Genomic DNA, 21,926 nt, shown 5'->3' with positions numbered 1-21,926 from the left:
GAACTCCATTTTCTCTAACCCTTCTGACCTCACCAAAATTTCCACAACAACACCTTAGTACCTACACCTAATTTCTTCGAAAATATTCAGGTCCATAGTCCAAATAATTCAAGTTTCATTTGAATGAAATTTGGAACAGATTCAGGTCCATAGTCCAAATTTTTTTTATAGCTAACTGTTTTTTGTTTATAGCCTCTATTAATTTAAATCTAAATGCTACTATTATTTATATACCTCTATTAATTTAAAGCTAAATGGAATTACTGTTTAGGCATTTTCATAAAAAATTGCCCTAGCTAATTTCCTAAAAAAATTACTAATCAATTTTCCTAAATGCTAAAAAAATTCCTACTGCCCTAAACAAATCTAGGGTTCATATGAACACCTAGGGTTCATATGAACATCAACACAGCAACAACATATATATGAACTGCCCTAGCAGAGAGAGAGAGGGGATGGTAGGGGAGAGGAGAGGCAGAGCCTTACGGTCGGTGGAGAGGGCAGGCTCGGGCTCGGGCGGCGGAGGTCCTGGGCGGGCTCGGGCGGCGGCGATGAGGTCGAGGACGGCGGTGATGAGCTCGAGGGAGGCAACGGTGAGATCGACGACGGCCTCGGGCGGCGGCTATGAGGTCGAGAGCGGCCTTGGACGGCGGCGGTGTGGTCGAAGGCGGCAGGGCGATCGACGACGGCGATGGAGCAGTTGGGGGACAGGGGGAGTAGAGGGGGAAAAGGACTTAGCAAAATTTTGAGCCCGTGCGGTCGGGGGTTAAGTCAAACTAGCAGTAGCATGTTTTGGCGAAACGCGTTATAGCTAAGTTAGCTATAGCGCTTTTCCACAAAACGCGCTACATCTATTCCTTTATGTTTTCTTTTTCCTTTTCTTTTGTTTACTTTACATTTTTTTTCATTTCTCCCTTTTCTATTTCTTTCATTTTCATTTACTTTTCTACTTATTTTTCTATTTATTTTCTTTTTCATAGAAATGGCACTCTACAACAGAAACGCGTTGCTACAAAGTTTTTAGCAATAGCGTGCTTCTGGAAGAACCGCTACTACTATTCCTAGCCTACCGACACCAGTGTGGGAATTATAGTAGTAGCACTTTTCTGTGCAGACACACTACTGCTGCAACAATAGTTGTAGCGTGCTTTTGCAACAAGCGCTACTACTAAGTAGCAATAGCGCCGAGTTTTGACCAACGCTACTCTTATACCTCTGTGTATAAGGTTTTTCCTAGTAGTGCGCCCGCTCCCGCGTCGCCATGTCCGGGAAGTTCATGTGCCGCAGCGTCGTACACGCGGGCGCCCTCGTCGGCGGTGTCGAAGGTGCCGAGGATGGCGTGTTGCACGTCGGCAGACCAAATCTCGACAGAGTAAGTGCCTGACGGGTGCATGTGAACGCCGCGGTATCCTGAAGCTCCCCAGCAGCGCGACGGCATGGTGGCACGGTGGTGGCACATTGGCGGCGAGGCAAGAAAGCGATAGAGGGAGTGAGGAGAGAGTGGCAAAGGGCGCGTGGCGGGCGCTGCATTTTATAGGCGCGCCGGAAGCGGAGCGCCAAATATAGCGCGTGACCGCCCGCTTTTCCCCGCGCGCGCTAAAATCTCCTTTTACCCGGCGCGCGCGTTTTTTGCAGCCACTGTTGGAGATCCTCTTTTTATCTTGTGTTTACTCTTGCTAGCACTTGTTACTTGTTAAGCTTGTCATATAGGTTGTTCACCTAATTGTATATTTAGACATATTTGTTGTTTTGTTGAGCCTAAAATTTGCAAAAGAAGTTAAAATTTTGTTACATCGTCTAATCACCCCACTTTAATCGACTATACTGATCATTCAACTACATTCATGAAAAACTTTGTGCCAAAGTAAACAACAGTTACGACACGCCTTACCGTAAGGGAGGGGGGAGAAGCAAGACGTATGCGCTAGCAAAACCGAGATGCATTCCGGGATTCATGGACATGCTCAATGCTCGTTTATTGTAGCGTATCATTGAGGATATCTTGCAGTCACCCAGAAGACAATCAAGTATTCGTTTGAAGGTGTGACACACTTTTTGTTGAACTCAAATGACAATTACATCAGGAACTGTAGATGAAAATTTGGGGATCACCGTCCCAACCAAATGAACATAGTTTGAATCGTAGTAAGAACTAGCTTAACCCGCGCGGCGGCACGCCGCGCCCGTCTATACGCCATGATAGAATCATGAACAATTATTATAACCTAAGGAAATATACGTGGTGGCTTCACGTGTGTTATATGCTGTTACATGATCAAAAGCACATTGGTACATACATAAAGATGGTGATTTAAGACCTCAAGGTAGAAAAGAATTACATTTATTACAACCAATGCATGATGCATATTGACAAACAAAATGAGACACGCCTTGATACACTTCTAATAAAAGCTACATATTAGAACCATGTACAGTCCGCTCTACACATGCCTGTGCAGTCGCACGCCGCACCTGCTGATACGTCATGTAAGAAATTCTATGTATGGTGGTATTAAACTTTATATGATAATTATCTAATTTACTACTCACTTGTTGCCTAATCACTTTTTTACATTGTGGTGTATGCACAACCATTGTATTGGTATGGAGGTTGAAATCTTTCATAAAGAAACACACATTATCTAGACGCCACATAGAAGTTCTGTATGCATGGACAGAAAGAGCCCTGTGTTGATTATTTGGCTAATTGGTTGGTTGTTTATGTTAGTTGTTGTGTTCTCCAAGAGTTTTTCAGGTTTGTGTAAGTTTAATTGTATGTTTTTTCTCACAATGTTCTTGGTTTTCATCTTCATATGTAGTTTCATGTGCTTGGTTTTAACTCTTGTCTTTTTATTTTATTTTGTTTGGTTTGATATTTGGTTTTGTTAATTTCATGTGAGATAGATGATGTGTGTGTCTTTATAATGAAGATACAACAATCGGTTATGCATCAATAATGCCATGTATTTTAGGACCCTCAACTACTAGAAAAGTTGACCTAAAGTACCTAGCAAAAATTTCTACTTTCCATCCAAAATGGAGAGTAGCATTCTCTTTGTTTTCCAAAGAAAGCACATCCTAAGCTCTTCTCTTCTTCCACTGATTTTGAAGATAACAAATAAAACAAGATAGGCCTTAATTTGAGAGCCAAGAGGTGCATGTTGAATCAAATTTTAGGTGTATAGTACATAAAAATATACATAGAGACCCTTGTTCAAATATTGACCTAAAACAAAAAGAAACTTGAGACTATCTTCTCTGATGGCAATTTCTGCTTGCACTGAGTTTTCATATGTTTGTATAGGGAACAGTTCTGGAAAAAAACCATACACCATTAGTAAAAACAAATATATAGTGATGAACCATCTATTTTGCGAAACAAGTATGTGTGGCTTTGAGAACTAACTAACCTCCTTCAGAGTACCCGAATGTACTACATACATCATACTTCCAAGTCACAAATCATAGGCAAAGAGTGTTCCTATTAAGATCAAGAAGCATTGTCAAGTGCCCTACTATTCCAACATGCATGCACGCTACTTGACCGAACAAATGATAAGACATATGCATGTACACCTGCTGGTACCAACCTTCTAGTTGTATAGTACTGTAGTACATTATAATGAACCTATGGGCTCAATTGGATAAACCAATGGGTTGATAAAAACATAGTACCTGATGGCTACCTCTATAGATATGACAATTCAAATTACTATTACATCTATCAAATTGTAGCAAAAAAATTGTATGTACAATCAATTAGCAAGTACTATCATTAGCAAAAACAGAAACATGTATGCTAGCAACCCGTGTGTCCGGTACACATGCATCTCATCCATCGTGTGGGTGGCCTATCGTAGGATTCTGAGTTCCCTTCGGCAGCAGGACACGGTTGAAAATCATGGGTGCATGATCTTTCTCGTCACCGGCAATAACTGCCAAACTGTAGTTGTCCACTTCAGTTAGAACCCAATTTCTGAAAATAAGAAACTTTGCTAGGTGCATATATTTTAAAGCATGAACATTAATAATAATACCTCTCTGTATTCTCCTCCAAGTGGGTTGTTGCACCAGTGCTTGTCCATTCACAATATTCGGGTAGAAACTTAGACAATAAAACATTGCAAATCAGAAGGAATATTTCAAGGCAAACTCCTTATCAATAAAAAAACATAATATAAAGAGATCATGAAATCTGGAATCATAAAAGTAGCAAAGGAAAAAATAAGAAATATGAAGAGAACAGGAAATTTCGCTGGATGATGCTCGTTGATCCGTGCTGAAAATGAAGACATGGGAACTTAGAGCTTCATGGAGAAATTGCAGATCATGAGATTGTAGATCAGTGAGCACCAACAATCAGTTCATGTACAAAAAGGACACTATCCTGCAACGAAAAGTACTGGGGAAAAATCACATCAAAAGGAGCGGAGGACAACTTCTGAACTTTAATTATAGATGCAGCAAAGAGAGAGGAGGATATCTTCTATACCTATTGAGGAGGTGTTCATGCCCAAATTATATAGAAGCAGTTCATGTAAAAAATGCAAACCTCTAATCTATGCATACTATTTCATACCAGTCAGATCTAAACCGATTTAATTTAGAGTATAATTTCCAAATTTACAATGGAATTACAAAGAAACTGTGGCAACATGTGACCCCAAAACCTGCATTTAATTTATGACTCGTATGTATCGCTTCTGGCTTCATATACAATGCCTTATTCCATAAAAAGGTATGTTCTAGAGAACAAAAATATTATATAAGACATGAGTATCACACGAACCTCCAAATCAACAATAGTATTTCTTCCACCAAGATCTAAAAGCAACCTAAAAGTAATCTTGACTTGTCTAATATGAAAATAGTGAAACTGCATCTGGCGGTAAGCAGCCCCTTACACCTGATAACCATCCTCTTCACTTTTTCTGCTGAAACCTTCTGTTTTTAGCTGATCATCAACGGATGAGAAATTTATATAACCATCTTCTTCACTTTGTCTGCTATAAAATGAACAGTTTCTAGTTGATCATTAGCTAATGTGAAGATGTTTAGTTCTTGTAGACATATTAACAAACATATAGTGATCATGAAATAACCACATCAAGAATACTGTACGTGTGTATTTATATCAAGGTTCCTGTGCATTAAGCTTGACATATCACAGACATTTTATTACAATAAAAAAACCAGATTTCAAATTGATACACCAATTCAGCAAAAGAGAAGCTGTCGCTAAATTTGAGTGAGTGAGAGAGAGAGAGCAGGACCCACCGCTATGCGTACGGTCAGGGGAGAGATGGAGTTGCTGCAGCCATGGAGAGAGATAAAAGTAGAGCAGCAGCGACAGCTCCAATTTTTAGTACACGTAACTGGGAGAGAAGGATATAGTAGCAGAAGCACCGCGTGCAAGAGCAATGACCGCACGTACGTGTCCGTCGACGACAACCGTGGGCGGGAAGGCGGGTGAATGGGAGCCGACGCTATTTGGTAGCAGAGGAGCCCAGCGCTTGTTCCTATGATGGCGATTGGTGACTTACAGGCCGTTGACGGAGGCGGCACCTGGGTGTCCGTAGGTAGCTGCGCACGCACGAAAGGAGGTGCGGCGATGCATGCGGCATGGGTGGCGTGCGCGGGGAGACCATGTGGCGGCGTGGCGACGACGGCGCGAAGCAGCTCCCGGTGGCCGGCCTTACTCGATGGAGGAGCCAGAACAGCGCAGCCGCCTCCTCCATGGAGGCTGCCGCTCCTTTGCCGTAGATGCCCCACAGCGGCCTGGCACCACTCCAGATCGAGCAGCACGACAAATATGCGACGGCGGCGACAGCTTCGGTAGGGACAGCGGTGCAGTTCATGGCTCGGCAGAGCATCAGCGGCGGCTCGATGCAGCTCCTCCCCTGTACTGTCCCTGGGAAGAAGACCCGAGGCAATAATATGGCAAGGAACGCGACCTATTTATAACCCCACACCATAGCTCGATGCAGGGCAAAAGCAGTAGCGGTAAGCGGTGGAATTTCTAGAGCGAGGCACGACAGGACTTTGGAATAAACTGTAAAAGCGTCACCGATCAGAGACACCGAGAACATGTAGATAGGACGATCGAGGTGGCACCGTTGTCTCTCTTGTCGCAAGATCACGCACGGCAGCACATATATCGACAAAGGAACATGCGCAACCCATATAGCGATCGAAGCCCACAGAAGACGTAAGACGGAAGAAACCTCGGAAGGCGAGGTCAACGGGCCACGCTGGCCCACAGACATCCGAATTCGCTACACGCACCAACACGATCGGTACGCACGTTAAGAAATTTTTTAATGTCGATCTACGTTCACCAGGCAATTCTACACCGTGTGCTCCCAAAAAAAATACACGTGCCATGTACTCCCTCCGTTCCAAAATAGATGACTCAACTTTGTACTAAAGTTAGTATAAAGTTGAGTCATCTATTTTGGAACGGAGGGAGTAAGAGATTACCGGGGGTCGTTTTCACACAAGTGGATGAACCTCATCGCGGAAAAGCTCCCAGATATAGGGTTTTGGTGATTTATAATTAAAAGTGTGTGCCGCTTTGTTTGCCTCCCTTGGGCAAATGTGAAAACATTACTACTCCATTGCTGCAAAAGGGATCGCTCACATTGACATTACTCCTATATGGCAGCATGAGGCTGACGGGCGGGGCCCACTTGGGCAGCCTGGGTTGAACAACACTGGACTGGACCGTTCCCCGCCAAGCAGAAGCAGAAGCAGAGCAGCCATCCCCGTTCCCCATTCCCTCGCCGCCCGCCGCCGCCAAATCTCCCCGGCCTCTCCGCCGCCGCCAAATCTCCCCGGCCTCTCCGCCGCGGCGCCATGCTCCGCCTCAGGTGCTCCCTCCTCACCCAGCTTCTCTCATCTCCCTCCGCGTCCCCCGCCTCCCACCTCCACCGCCTCTTGTCCGCCGCCGCGCCCGCCGTTTCCCCCAACCCTAGTAGCTTCGCCGTGGAGGAGTACCTCGTCTCCACCTGCGGCCTCACCCGAGCCCAGGCCCTCAAGGCCTCCGCCAAGCTCTCCCACCTCAAGTCCCCTTCCAAGCCCGACGCCGTGCTCGCCTTCCTCGCCGACCTCGGCCTCTCCGGCACCGACGTCGCCACCCTCGTTGCCAAGGACCCCAAGTTCCTCTGCGCCAAAGTGGACAAGACCCTGGCCCCCATCGTCGCCGGGCTCACTGGCCTCGGCCTCTCGCGCTCCAACATCGCGCGCCTCGTCTTGCTCTCCGGTAACAACTTCCGCTATAGATCCATCGTCTCCAAGCTGCACTACTACATGCCTCTCTTTGGGTCCTCTGAGAACCTCCTCCGGGCCCTCATGAGGAACCCCTACCTTCTCTCGTTTGACCTCGACGGCATCGTCAAGCCCCATGTCGCTTATCTGCACGAGTGCGGGCTAGGTGCTTGTGACATTGCCAAGCTATGCATCTATCAACCGCGCATGCTCACCACTAAACCAGAGCGCATCCAGGGAATGGTGGCACGCGCTCAAAACATACGTGTGCCCCGTGGCTCTGTGATGTTCAGGCACGCGCTGCATGCTATTGCATTCCATAGCGAGGAGGAGGTCGCAGCTAGAGTAGACTACTTGAACAGCACATTCAGGTGGTCGGATGCTGAGGTGGGCATTGCTGTGTCTAAAGCTCCATCAATGCTGACGAGGGCCAAGGAATCGCTGCAGCGCAGGTCCGAGTTCCTCATCTCTGAGGTGGGCTTGGAACCGGCTTACATTGCTCAACAGCCAACAATTGTCTGCTACAGCCTAGAGGGCCGGCTCAGGCCCTGGTACTATGCTGTAAAGTTTCTCAACAAAAATGGATTGCTCAAGCGCAACCCGAGCTACAGCACTGTTTTCACGGAGACCGAAAAGGCATTCAGGGAGAAGTTCATATGCCCTCATAAGGAAGCTGCACCACACCTCCAAGAAGACTATGATGCTACTTGTAAAGGGCAACTGCCGACTAATTTCAGATTCACACGAGCCAAGAACAGACTATGATGCAATTGACTGCTGTTGTATGACTGTTAGATGCTGGGTTGGTCGTTGCTACCGTGTGATGGAATTGATAATTTGATCCCTGAAGACTGGTATGTAATGCTATCACTCAGTAGAGAAGAAACCATGGATTGGTTATGAACCTTTTTCGTCCTCATTCATGTTTTAGACACACGTAATGGAACTAACTCAACTAAGTAAGTGTGAGGTCAGGCCATTCTGCAATGCATTTAAAATTTCAGTTTTTGAGTTAGTTGCTGTTGCATTGAGATAATGAGCCACAGTATGGAATCCTTCATGTGGATAATTGGAGCATCAATCTGATGCCAGTCACAAATTTAGGTAAGTACCTACTCCGTCCCAAAACAAGTACTTTGACATCAAATATGGTATTCTTTCAATTGAATATTTACATTGAATTGTTTCCTATTGAGTGGACATAGACGGGTAAAAAATCATGAATGGGCACACAATCAAGGAAATTTTGCTCAAAGTTTTGAGACTATTTATATTCGATTGGATTTCAATCAAGAAAAATTGCTCCCTGTTGCAGCCAGCGACAAGCAGTGATTGCGTGGGGTAGCCGGATAGGTGGCCGTCGGAGCTCGCAAGGGGATGGCCGTCGCAGCTCGCAAGGGGATGGCCGCCGCCTCATCAGATCAGGTCGCCGCCGCCTCATCAGATCAGGACGTCAAGTCGCCGCCGCCTCCTAGCAGATCAGGACGTCGCCGCCCTGTTGTGGATCCGCTGCCCTGGTCACCGCGCCCAGCTGTGGATCCGATGGCTTGGTCGCCGCTGCTCATCCATCGGGCTTGGAGAGAGGAGCGCGGAGGAGCAATAGGAGACGAGAGGGGTTGGGGGAGACGGAGAGTGCGTCGGTAGGGGAGGTGGAGTGGGCGAGAGGCCGTTCCGCGTCGTTCCACCAAATTGGAGAAACGAGCGCGTTTCGGATATTGGTGGAATATTCTCTTTCGGGGAACGAGTGGAGTGGGTTCTAGTCCGTTCCTGATCTAAACGTGAGAACCTGGCCCTGGGACGGGTCGGACCCGTGCCATTCCGTTCGATGACTGAAACTTAGTGTTTGCTTTTCCAGTAATATATGCAACATTAATTTTATTTTGAAAGCATTTTATTTAAGTATCAAAACAACATTTTTTTCATCACCTACTGTTTGTATTTTGCTTCACAATCATGCCAAATAAAATGACATCAATAATCTATACACAATCTATTTACAAACAAACACGGAAAGGATTCTCAATAAATGGTGGGGTATGCACAAATTGCAAAGGCGTGAACAAGCACAAATCGCAAGAGGGAGCAGGAGCACGATGGAGCAGAGTCTGATTCAGTTTGGCGTAGCCGCCGCATGCCAATTCCTCTGTAGTACAAGATGTGTGTACGCCGCTGCTGCAGGTGAGGCCACCACTCGGCCAGCCACGAGCCACGGCCACAGCCCAGGTCGTTGCGGCTCCTTCCACTGCCGCCGCCCACCAGAACTGGTCGCTACTGCACTCCTCCTTAGCCGCTGCCGCTGCGCAGATGTGCCTGCTACAGGATGGCCGCTGCTCCACTCCTCCTTAGCCGCCGCCGCCGCCGCCGCACAGCAAGCAGCTTCTGCCACTCAGATGTGCCTGCGACGGGACGACCGCTCCTCCTTCCTTTGCCTGAATGTGTCCGCGGCAAGATGGCCTCTCCTCCTTCTAGCGCTGGTAGAGATGAAGATGGCCGGCTGTGCGGGGGAAAGACGAGCAGGAGGCGAGACGACGGGGACGAGACGGACAGCCGACGCCGGAGAGGGAGAGAGGTGGGAGTCGGGGCCGGGGGAGTGGCGGCGTTGAGAGTTGAAGGGTGTGTGCGAGTCAGGGGAGGAGAAAGAGACGCCCTTTCCGCGTGGTCCGGCCGATTTGGAGGTATCGCTCGGTTCCGGATTTACAAGGTATATCCGTTCGATGGGAACGAGTGGGTTCCATTCCATCTGTATACCAAACGCTGGAACAAGGTCTAGGAACGGGTCCGACCCATACCGTTCCACTCCGTGACTGAAACTAAACACACCCTTAGTTCAACTAAAGCCATGACACTTATTTTGGGACGGAGGGAGTAGTCTTTTTGGAAGCAGCTGTAGGAGATGTTGGCTCTTGGTGTTAGTGCTTCCTATTGAGGGCCCAGGGTCAAGTCACCTGGCTTTAGCTTAATCTATTTTTTGATTATGGTTTGTTATAAGAATAATTTTGGTTTGCTCATATGCAGACTCATAGTGATCCATTTTTTTTGCTTTAACTAACTAATATAGATGTATTCACTCAACTATGAAAAATGTCCGGAAGTGGATTCTCCTTTAGTTGAATAAGAGGTAATGATTTGGAGCCATTGGTCATATTGGAAATACCTACTGGACTGCAGGATGAAATGCGCAGGGCTCACATCCGTACAGGTTATCTGCTAAGGAGAGATGCCCACTTTACTAAACGTCGAACTCCCACATGGAGGAGGGTTGGCATCATTTAAATTTAAGTAAGTAAACTTAGGTGCATCCATTCATTTTTATGCTAGTAATTTTATTGAGACAATGGAGAAGCACTTGCTGCTAGTGATGTTATGGAGACAAAGAAGCCCTAGTTTTGTACCGTGTGTATTTTGGATTTTCATGCTTTGCACCATGGCCATAAATTATGTGTTTGCTGTGGATGGCAGCTTAAATTTCTTAGTTCATTGTTGCATTTTGGTCCTGTGGGTAATTCTTTGTGCCAAGCACCACCAGGAGGTTTACTAGCAGCTAGTTGGTGTTTCTTCCTTCTGTAACTGAGCTGCCTCTTCTTTAGTTTGGCTAAAACGGAGTGTTTATTACTCCCTCCGTTCCTAAATATAATTCTTTTTATAGATTTCAATATGGATTAGCTACAGTTGGATACATGGTCTGAATCTTAGCAGAATGAGTGAATCTACACTCTAAAATATGTCTATATATATCTGTATATAGTCCATATCGAAATTTCTGAAAGGACATATATTTAGAAACAGAGGGAGTACTTTGGCTATTGTGATTGTGAATGTAGGAACCAAACAGTTGGATACATGGTCTGAATCTTAGCAGAGACTGCAGGTTCTTAATTACTCCCCCCTAGTATTCTTGTTTGTTCAAAATGCTGCACATAATCTGCTAGCCTTTTGGGGCAGATTACTTCCAACTGACCACATAATCTATACTTGATTATTGGGTGTTCATCTGGAGAAGGATATCATTGAAGTTTAGTGACGGATAGTGTTGTTAGGCCTTTGATGGAGGGTATAGTTTAGATATTGGAGTGTCAAGAGGGTGTTACTTGTAAGAGTGTGCTGCTGTAAAATATCTGTACAGAGAAAGGAAAGGGTGAATTTCCAGAGAAATCTCCTGTCCATTCCTCTCGCGAGTTACTGTAGCTCAGGCAATCCTCCAGTGAAAACAACATGGCATCGGAGCAGGTTGGCGTTCCGGCGGCGGCGGCTGGGCCTGGCGGGGTCAGGAGAGAGAGGAGGCTGCTTGTGCGCGTGCGGCGGCGAGGCGGCAGTTCTGAGCGCGGGCTGCTGGAGAGGGGAGCAGCTGCGAGCGCGCGGCTGCGGGGACGAAGAGGAGGCGTGGTAGCGCGCGGCTGCACCAGGGGACTCACGCAGCGGAGCTGGAGAAGAAGGCTGTGGGCAGGTTGTGTTCTGCTGCGGGCTAGGTGCTGCTGGACTGCTGTTTCTGCTGTCTGAAGGAGTGTGTTTTGCTGTTGCTGCTGAGAAGTGCTCTGCTATTCTGCTGCTACTGCTACTGCTGTGCTGCTGGAACTGCTGTCTGAAGGAGCGATTTCTTGCTGGATTGAGTAGGTGTTGTGTTACTTGTCTGTTTGCCTGTGCGGAGAAGAGAAGATACGTGTGTAGTATTGCAGGGTGGAGTATTTGTGTGGTCCTTGCAGCAAGGGGGAGCTCATCAGGTGATTCAGAGTGATGGGTGAAAAATCAAGTGCCTCTACTATGTTGTGTGTTGGTGAACTTGCAGCACTGCTACAAGATAAAAATTATAAGATTCTGGATAAAATGATGGGCAAGCAAGGGAAGAGGTCAAGGTCAGTGAACACAGAAGAGAAAATTTGTTTCTGGTGTGGACAGTCAGGACATGTGAGGGCATCTTGTCCTGAACTGATCCGAGAAGGTTGTGGAGATGGACATAACAGGTATAACAGAGGTCGTGGTCATGGTTTCGGTATGTGTGATGGTGTTGCAAAATCTTGGCAGAGAAATGGGGATTGGCTGTGTCCAAATGCAAACTGTGGAAATGTAAATTTTGCTTTCCGCAGAATCTGTAATCTTTGTCGAGTTACACGACTAACTGGTGATAGTGGAACCACATAGCTTGTGAGCGTGAGGATGACTGCAGGAGATATGGTGAAGTGGCAGTGGTTTAAAAAGATGAGTTCAAGTGAAAACTCTTCAAAAGAAGCACCTGTTTCTGCTGTTTCTGCTGGTCCCTGGACTAATACTTCTAAAGCGGTAAGTTGTGATCGACCATGGTTAATTGATTCTGGTGCATCAAGACATATGGTGGGATCCTATGAGGACTTCTTAAAATATGCACCTAATGTGATGGGGCAGGATGTGAAGTTGGCAGATGGCTCTTCCCAAGCTATTATGGGATCAGGGACTGTCATATGTGGACCTAATATGTCTCTGTCATCTGTTTTACATGTTTCCTCATTCCCAATTAACCTATTATCTATCAGTTGTATTACAAAGTAACTTAATTGTGCTGCAGTTTTCTTCCCAACTTGGTGTTTGTTTCTGCAACTTGGGACTTGGAAAATCCTTGGGACAGGAATTATGCGAGATGGTCTATACTACTTGGATGATGATATGACACCTATGGCTACTGCTGTGCTGTCTCGGCCACCATTGGAAGAATTTCTTCTTCATCATCGCAGGCTGGGACACATGTCCTTTAACACCCTGGGTCAGTTGTATCCTAACCTCTATAATAATATTTGCAAAGAAAGCCTAGTATGTGATGCCTGTCAGTATGGGAAGCTAACTCGTAGTATATATGCTTCATCTGATCACAGAAGTACGGTGCCATTTCAAACTATCCACTCAGATGTGTGGGGTCCTAGTGGAGTGTGGTCACTTTATGGGTACAAATCTTTTGTTATATTTATTGACTGTTGCACTAGGACTACTTGGGTTTATGTACTGAGAAATAAAAGTGACGTGTTTGAATGCTTTAAGGATTTCCACAACTTAATCAAAAATCAATATGATGCACGGGTGAAAATATTTCGAACTGACAATGGTACAGAATATGTAAATAACCAATTTAATGAGTATTTGTCAAGCTTTGGAATTATCCATCAAACTAGTTGCCCAGGTACTTCCCAGCAGAATGGGTTGGCTGAAAGGAAGAACAGACATCTCTTAGAAATCACCCGGTGTATCATGTTAGCTATGAATGTTCCTAAATATTTATGGGCTGAAGCTGTGATGACAGCGGCTTATTTGATGAATAGAATGCCATCCCGGGTGCTCAATAATAAGACACCGATTGAGTGTCTAACTGGTGAAACTACATATGTTGTGCCACCAAAGGTATTTAGGTGTGTATGTTTTGTGAGGGATCATAGACCATCGGTTGGCAAGCTTGATCCTAGAGTGGTGAAATGTGTATTTGTGGGATACTCTGGAAAACAAAAGGGTTATAAATGTTGGTGCCCATCAGAAAAACGGATGTTTATGAGCATGGATGTAGTATTTAGGGAACATGAACCATATTATGGGGAACCAGTAGATTTAACCGATGTCTTTCCTGATGATGTTACAGGCCTGGACAACGAGACAGGGGGAGATGACAGCAGAGAAGACAATGATGTAGCACCAGATAAGATGATAGTTGGGGTTATACCTATTGAAGATGTGCAAGACAATGCAGTGCGAGAACATGAACAGAGGGAACAACAAAGTGACTCTAATGGATCATTGCAATGGCCAAAACTGAATGAGGAACGAGAAGTTCAAGTGTTTACATGGAGGAATAGATGGCCAAAACCGAATGAGGAACGAAAAGTTCAAGTGTTTACAAGGAGGCATAGAATTGAGAAGGAGCAAGTGCAGAGGCAAGAACCTAACCCACTGGAGTGTGGTACAGAAACTCAAGAGCTTACTGATATACATGATTTAGATGATGGTACGCTTCCTCATTCTCTTCCACATGAGGATTTAGATGCTCCTATTGCTCTTAGGAAGCAGCCGCACTACTGCTAGAAAATTACCATCAAAGCTATCTCCATATGATGTCTCAAATTATGTGTCATATGCATCCTTGGGTTCCAAGTATAAGTCATTCGTTGCAGCTTTAGATTCTATAGATCCTATACCACATGACTGGCGAGTAGCAATAAAGGACCCAAGATGGAGAATGGCAATGTTTGAAGAGATGGAAGCACTTGACAAAAATAATACTTGGATTCTCACCACTCTTCCTATAGGGAAAAAGACTGTGGGTTGTAAATGGGTATTCACAGTAAAACAAACTCCAAAAGGTAAAGTGGAGAGGTATAAGGCCAGGTTAGTAGCAAAGGGATATAGCCAAACCTATGGAGTAGATTATGATGAAACGTTTGCCCCAGTAGCAAAAATGAACACCATCAGAACAATAATCTCAATTGCAGCAAACCGTAATTGGAAATTGTTTCAGATGGATGTTAAAAATGCGTTCCTCCATGGAGACTTGCAGGAAGAGGTGTATATGGAGATTCCTCCAGGATTCAATAGCCGTGAGACTGAAGGCAAGGTTTGTAAACTAAAAAAATCCCTCTATGGTCTAAAACAATCACCTCAAGCATGGTTTGGAAGGTTTAGATAAGGAATGTGCTCCTTGGGATATCAACAGAGCAATGCTGATCACACTCTCTTCTTTAAACATCATCATGATAAGATTACTATACTGACTGTATATGTTGATGATATAGTAATCACAGGGGATGATGTTGAGGAGATATCATACTTGAAGAAGATGATGGCTAAAATATTTGAAGTTAAAGACTTGGGCTATCTTCATTATTTTCTGGGGATTGAAGTTGTTTATGGGGCACAAGGTATTTACCTCTCTCAAAGGAAGTATGTACTTGATCTTCTTAATGAAACAGGTATGTTAGGATGCAAACCAGCGGCCACACCTATTGAGCCCGTAGACAAATACCAATATCAGAGGTTAGTTGGCCGTTTAATCTATTTATCGCACTCAAGGCCAGATATTGCATATGCAGTTAGTGTTGTAAGCCGTTATATGCATGATCCTCGTTCAGGCCATCTAGAAGTGGTAAATCGAATTTTGAGATATCTAAAAGGCTGTCCAGGGAAGGGAATCTTATTTTCTAATCATGGACATTTGAAGGTAGAGGGATATGCTGATGCAGATTGGGTTGGATGTCTAGATGATAGACGATCTACATCAGGTTATTGTGTGTTTGTTGGGGATAATCTAGTTTGTTGGAGAAGTAAAAAGCAAAATGTGGTGGCACGATCTACTGCTGAGGCAAAATTCAGGTCTATGGCTTCTGGTTTATGTGAACTGATGTGGTTGAGGATATTACTATCTGAGCTCGGTCTATTTGATGGAGGACCACTACAACTCTATTGTGATAACCAAGCTACAATCAATATAGTGCACAATCCAGTTCAGCATGATAGAACTAAGCATGTTGAAATTGATAGACATTTCATTAGAGAGAAGTTAGATGAGGGGAGCCTTCGTGTTACTTTTGTTAGATCTGATAGTCAATTGGCAGATGTACTTACAAAAGGTGTTAGTGTTGTGTCTTTTGAGAAAGTATGTAGCAAGATGGGGCTAATAGACTTATTTGCCCCATCTTGAGGGGGAGTGTTGTTAGGCCTTTGATGGAGGGTATAGTTTAGATATTGGAGTGTCAAGAGGGTGTTACTTGTAAGAGTGTGCTACTGTAAAATATATGTACAGAGAAAGGAAAGGGTGAACTTCCAGAGAAATCTCCTGTCCATTCCTCTCGCGAGTTACTGTAGCTTAGGCAATCCTCCAGTGAAAACAACAGATAGTGTACCTATGATTTTCGTAAGGGAAAATTTAAGTCGTAACAGGAAAAGGAAAACAACCAGATGGGATGCCATGTAGTATTGAATCTTGCAAAAGTTCAAACATAGGAATATTATGTACCTCAGTTTACGAGCCAACCTGTGCGAGGATGGTGCACATTTGTTTGTTCATGACTTGAGGCTGTAGAAGTTGGAAGATCTCAGTTGTGTGCTTGCAGTAAGGCAAAGGATAAGTCCATGCTATACTGGCCAAGAGATGTGATTTAAAGATCAGCTATGTGTCCCTTTCTCTGGTGCTTGTTGAAATTATAGAAACAATATGAATGAAATGCAGGCGAGGGGAACATGTTGATCAGTAAAGCGGCTTACCACCAGGTGAGAAGATGTGGAGTTTTTCGTCAAGCAAAAAGTGGGTGGGTAATAGGAGCATACTGATTTACTGAATGGGGATGGTGCTTTCTTTCTTCCAGGTGAAGATGTGTGGAAACTGGATGTCGATGGTGCTTTTTTCTTCTTCCAGGAAACGAGATGAAACATGTAGGCAATGGCTTTGCTGTATTATACATGATTCCAAAGGCTCTGTTAGTTGATGATGCCCTGAAGCTTCAGTGACAAGTATGGCCTGATGATGGCATGAGTTTTATTCAGGGAAGCTCCTACTTTTCTCTTTTCTGAATTTTGCAAGGTAAGTAATCCTTCTAGTATTGTACTGCTATTGATGTGAATAAACTAGCATCTGGTGCTTTAATCATTTTTTGCATTTTGTTGGATCTTCACTTGGATGCAAGCAGTTTGTAAGTGTCACACATGCATGTAAACAGTATGCATTATGCAAATTTTGTACACTGAACTCTGAATTTGAATCAGGAGCTGAACGTTAACTCTGAATCTTTCAGACTCCATGTGTGAACTCTGAAACTTATTCATACCCAATTCAAGTCTGAAGCTATAGTAAGCAGTTAAAAATCTTTCAGGAGCCAAGTTAGCTCGAATTACAGCAGGAAATTAACAGCAATGCGGCCAGAAGCTAATAGGCTAAACTTTTAGTACGATTCACTTCAACATTTATACTCAGAAGAGTATCAACATTTTCCATTATCATAGCAGCATCTGTATGACAAGAGTTCTTATGTTTCAGAACATTGGTACTGGGCTTCGCTAGTTATGATGAGAAATCACCTTCTTATATCTTAAATACATCAGTGAAATGCATATTTTCATAGAGGTTCACCAAAAGCAAAATGTCATTTTTATAGTGTGATAAATCCGTTTTACCTTACAGTGCGAAGCGTATGTTTAGTATCTAAAAAATGTATTGAAGGCATGTGATGAATTCCAAGTGCAAAGGCTAGCTGATTTGCATCATTCTTATTTCTGGAATGAACTTAACTAATGAGCTTACTACATGAAGGCAATGTGCTTACTGCATGAAGATAAATAAACTTAACTAGTGAACTTACTGCATGAAGGCAATGTGCTGACAGTTGATGATTACAGCCCCTGAATCAATCCCAAAATTTATAACAATTATCTGTTCAGGAGCAGAGATGGAAAAAACTCACGGAAGAGGCCATGATGAGCATGATGAGACCACCCCGACTGTGAGGACGACCAGGATAGCAGCATCAGATGAGGGATTGTGTAGTACTGCCTTTGTTTTGAGAGCAAACTCAGCAAGGTTGTATAACAACTGAACTTTACACAAAAAGGAGAGCCTTATAATCAGAGATTCATTCAAGAAATGGACATGACTATAAATTGATGAGTCTAATAAACAGGGGCTGGGTTTGAATTGAACATAGACAGGTAAGACAGGTATGGTTCCCGTACGGGGATTCAGTTCAACTAAATAATTAGAGAGAAGCCCTTCAAAAAAATTAGAGAGAAGAGCGGCAGAAGATAGTCCCAACTACAAATGCATCAAAGTGCTCGTTCGTTCCTTTGGTCGTTGCTAGGTTTTGAACTTTCATTCCTTGCTGACACAGTTTTGAACCTTTTTCATCCTCATGTCATGTTGATACCGGATGTTGGGACGGAGAAATTGTGAGATCAGGCAATTCTTCGATGCATTAAAAATTATTATTTTCAGTTTAGTAGGTGGTTCCTTGCAAGAAAATGTTAGTATTTTCACTAGCAGATGATGAAGTTGTTATTTCTCAGCTGTCCCTGCAAATGATAAAAGTGGCATAGCTTTCCTCGTCAATATCAGGAAATCAGTAGACAAATGTGTCCTGTCTAGTTATCAGCCTCTAACTTGGAATCATTTCTGTTTGCGCACGAACCCATGTTATAGTTGAATAGATAATTAGAGGCAACTTGGTATGGTTGCTCCTTGTCTGGTACTTGATCACCGTGCAGAAGGAAAAATGCATCACACCTGTGGTACATCACATATCAGTAGAATTCCAGAGGGATGGTTCATAGCTTTCTTCATAATTACCAAGTTTTTCTTCTTCTTTATATTAGAGCAAGCATGGCATCAACTTGGCTACCATGATTCACGGGGCATAGCCATTCGGTGTGGTAACTAGAGAAACTGGCACCTATATCTACAGATTGCCTGGTTACCCCTGTTTCTTTTTATGGTGTTGAGCTTGTTTAGAGGGCTGGCTTTTCTTCCCTGAAAGGCAGAAAAGCCAGACATGGCAGGGATGTCTAATCCATCGCGACGTGGTGCTTTCTTTTTCCAGGAGGTAAAGGTGGGCTGAAACTGGATGCAGACGCATGGTGTGCTTTCTTCTCCCTGAAGACGAAGCATGGTACGTACCGGCTTAGGTGATTCTGAAGGAGGATCAACAGATTTTGAGCTGCGAAGATGGTCTAGTTTCTCATGGAAAGGATGATCTGGATGGTGGTTTTGTCACTGATTCAGTTGGTGCTTCGCTGTTGCCGCGTCTTGCTTGACACCAGGTTAGAGCTTGCACTCATGTATCGTGTGTAAACAATAACCTGAAATACATTCTGGAACTTGCAAGACCCTATCCACGGTGGTTGGTGTCAAGACCTTGTCTGAAACTTGTGAAGAAAAGCAAGAGTTCTCAACTGAACAACCGGACACTTTTACTGTCATGTACCTTGAGCTTCATCCTCTTTGTACCCTAGAGCCATACTCCCTCGTTCGAGTTATTTACCTAAAATCACCACACTTGGGCTAGGGTAACTGGTCCGTACCAGATTTGCGCCAAGTCACAAAAAACCACCAACTGTGAGCCTAATCGGTAACGCGGAGCATTGACGGGCCATTTTGGCCACGAAAACAGCAAAACCGACAGGTGAAACCCACCTGTCGGGCCAACGTGGCGCGGGCTGACGGACGCCGTTAGACGGAGGGGGACGGCCGTTTCCATGCCCGCTTATTAGGTCACTCACCCGTTGTTTCCCTGTCCAATCCCCGATTCAGTTTCCTCCCGCGCGTTCCTCCCGCTCTACTCATGGCGACCAGCTCTGGCGGTGGCGATGACGGAGAAGGAATCGACGGCTCCGGCGTCGGTGGCCATTCTAACAGTGGCCGCCGCCCGCAATGCGACCCCGATGGCAAGTGGGTCCCCAACCCCAATGGCGATTTGGACTCGACGGCGGCTTGGGGTAAAGTTGTCCTGCTGTCGCCGTCCCAATATGTGGAGGAGGCAGAGAAGGCAACTGCGGAGGCAGAGAAGGCGGCGGCGGCGGCTGATTCGTTGAGGGAGGAAGTACTCCCCTTGCATCCTTCTGAATCCAGGTAAATCTCAGTGCAAAATACCTAGGGTTAGGGTCTAGCAATACTGGTTAGTTAGGATACCTAGTGTTAGTTCTAGCTGTACCTAGGGTTAGGCCTAGTTGATTGCAGCAATATTGTGCTGAATATGTAATAGTTTTTATTGTGCTACTGAATGAGGAACTGCATTTTATTATCTGAATGAGGACCTGCATTTTATTATCTAAATATTATACATAGATCTTAATTGTATTTTATTATCCTCATACATATATCTTAGTGAATGAGGAACTGCTTATTAATGACATGTTGTTCAGTGTTGTTTGTACTGAATATTGCTGTTATTCAGTGTTGTTTGTACTGAATATTGCTGTTACTCAGTGTTGTTTGTATTGAATATTGCTGTTATTCAGTGCTGTTTGTACTTGAATATTTTAATTGTACTGAAAATGTTGTTATTTTGTTTTGTATTGTGTAGGCCTGAGGAGCCATGGTCATTATATTTTCAATTTCCTTCTAAAGATGCTGCCAGAAAGTATGCCCTTGTGAAGATGTATGAGAGAGACATCACTTATGGTAGTTTGCTTAATGTGATGGTCAGAAATGGATATGGAAGTGAGGACAGTATTTGCTACCCGAGGAAGGATGGCATAGGGATGCAAGGGATATCTGTCATCACAAACAACACTGAAGTGGATGATATGATAAATCAATTTAAAACCAGTCAGACATTGTGTTTGTATGTTAAAGAGGGGAACTTAAATAGGAAGCAAGCACCAGTAGAACCTAAAGAAGTGGACCCAGCTGAAACACTTGTAGATTTGACAGTGGACCAACTTGTTGTTTTTGCTGTTATTGAGTCAGGTGTTGTGCACAAAACAACAGATCATTATGGTGGCTCATCATATGTTCTTGCTACACAAGAAAGTGTGAACTATATGCCAATAAAAACAATTCCTCCACCTGCCAGCTTAACTATGGCAAGACTAAATTTGAACTTATGTAATGCTATGTTGAACCTATGTGTGGCACTAAGAACTACTGCTGTGTAATGCCATGTTGAACCTATGTATGGATGTTGGTTTTATGCTATGAGGAACTGCTATCTATAATTCTTGTGTACTGCTATGTTGGCTTGCTTCAACCATCATGTATCTATCTATAATTCTATGCTTGCACTGGTATATTTACTCTGTACTGCTATGTTGTTTGGAGTTGTTTGCACTCCCTGATCATCACATTCTGTGCATCAAAATAATGCCAGAAAGTTCCTGGTATACTCATGCCATAAGTTACTAGTATTTCAAATTTTCTGTGCATAATAATTTGACTGTCACACCAGGTTTACCTGGAGTGAGGTAAATATAATAGAGTACTCAATATAATACAAGAGATAGTACTGCAAATTAAGTTCAAATTCATGCCATAATTTCAAATTCTAGACTTGCAACAGATAAACTGCATAATTCAATATAAATTTAACCATTACAACAGTACAGTGCACTTCTAGTTAGGTCTGGTTATTCGGTGCAACAAAGCACAACTACACCAGTACAATACCATTACATAATTAAAAATCATCACAGATCTCCTTCAACTTCTTGACCTTGTCCTTGTAGCCATGCTTCTGTTTCAGCAAATCAGAGATGATGTACTCTAGCTTTTTCTTCTCTTCCTTTAGTTGGTCTCTCTGAAAGTGAAACTATCCCTAGGTGGTTTTGGTAATTCCTAACAACATATAGCTCATTGGGCGAATACTATTCCAAGACAAATATTTCAGGAAAAGCTCAATGAATGGCATGGCATGGATGAGGAAAGTGGATCCCTCATAATACTAAGGATAAAAGGATTGGCTCAAGCTCAAAAGCTCAAGACTCTACATTTTATATTTTAGTGATCCAAGATCACATTGAGTCTATAGGAAAAGCCAATACTATCAAGGAGGGATTAGGTGTTGCTTAATGAGTTTCTTTCTCCACAGTGCTTAGTGATATGCTCCAAAAACCCTCAACTATTTTCTCATATCCACATATGACCCAAACCAAAAGTCAAACTCGGCCCCACCGATTCTTTCTACCCAGAGCCACCAAGTTCAGATGTCATAGCCACTGCCACAAACCCTAGGCAA

General features: G+C 44.0%; 2 protein-coding genes and 1 non-coding gene across 3 annotated transcripts; all 3 read left to right on the top strand.

Annotated features, from left to right (window-relative positions):
• Positions 1–4,876: 4,876 nt before the first annotated feature.
• LOC123118274 (small nucleolar RNA snoR99) lies at positions 4,877–4,979 on the top strand. The gene has a single exon (XR_006457825.1). It is a non-coding gene; the product is annotated as a small nucleolar RNA snoR99 (small nucleolar RNA).
• A 1,771-nt stretch (positions 4,980–6,750) lies between these two features.
• Positions 6,751–8,185, top strand: LOC123113212 (transcription termination factor MTEF18, mitochondrial). Its single transcript, XM_044534395.1, has one exon. The coding sequence runs from the start codon at positions 6,856–6,858 to the stop codon at positions 8,029–8,031; it is 1,176 nt and encodes a 391-aa protein (XP_044390330.1). The 5' UTR covers positions 6,751–6,855; the 3' UTR covers positions 8,032–8,185.
• Positions 8,186–8,469: 284 nt separating this feature from the next.
• LOC123113213 (uncharacterized mitochondrial protein AtMg00810) lies at positions 8,470–20,895 on the top strand. Its single transcript, XM_044534396.1, has 4 exons — positions 8,470–12,997; positions 13,859–16,479; positions 16,575–19,822; positions 20,277–20,895. The coding sequence occupies exon 2, from the start codon at positions 14,903–14,905 to the stop codon at positions 15,908–15,910; it is 1,008 nt and encodes a 335-aa protein (XP_044390331.1). The 5' UTR covers positions 8,470–12,997; positions 13,859–14,902; the 3' UTR covers positions 15,911–16,479; positions 16,575–19,822; positions 20,277–20,895.
• Positions 20,896–21,926: the final 1,031 nt, after the last annotated feature.

Source organism: Triticum aestivum, chromosome 5B (assembly GCF_018294505.1).
Source record: "Triticum aestivum cultivar Chinese Spring chromosome 5B, IWGSC CS RefSeq v2.1, whole genome shotgun sequence".
Lineage (NCBI taxonomy): Eukaryota > Viridiplantae > Streptophyta > Magnoliopsida > Poales > Poaceae > Triticum > Triticum aestivum.
Note: the sequence above shows the minus strand (reverse complement) of the source record. Positions and strands in the feature narration are given on the sequence as shown.

Excerpts from the sequence above, each read along its gene's own strand:
- LOC123113212 (XM_044534395.1), top strand. The coding sequence starts at position 6,856 with ATGCTCCGCCTCAGGTGCTCCCTCCTCACCCAGCTTCTCTCATCTCCC.
- LOC123113213 (XM_044534396.1), top strand. The coding sequence starts at position 14,903 with ATGTGCTCCTTGGGATATCAACAGAGCAATGCTGATCACACTCTCTTC.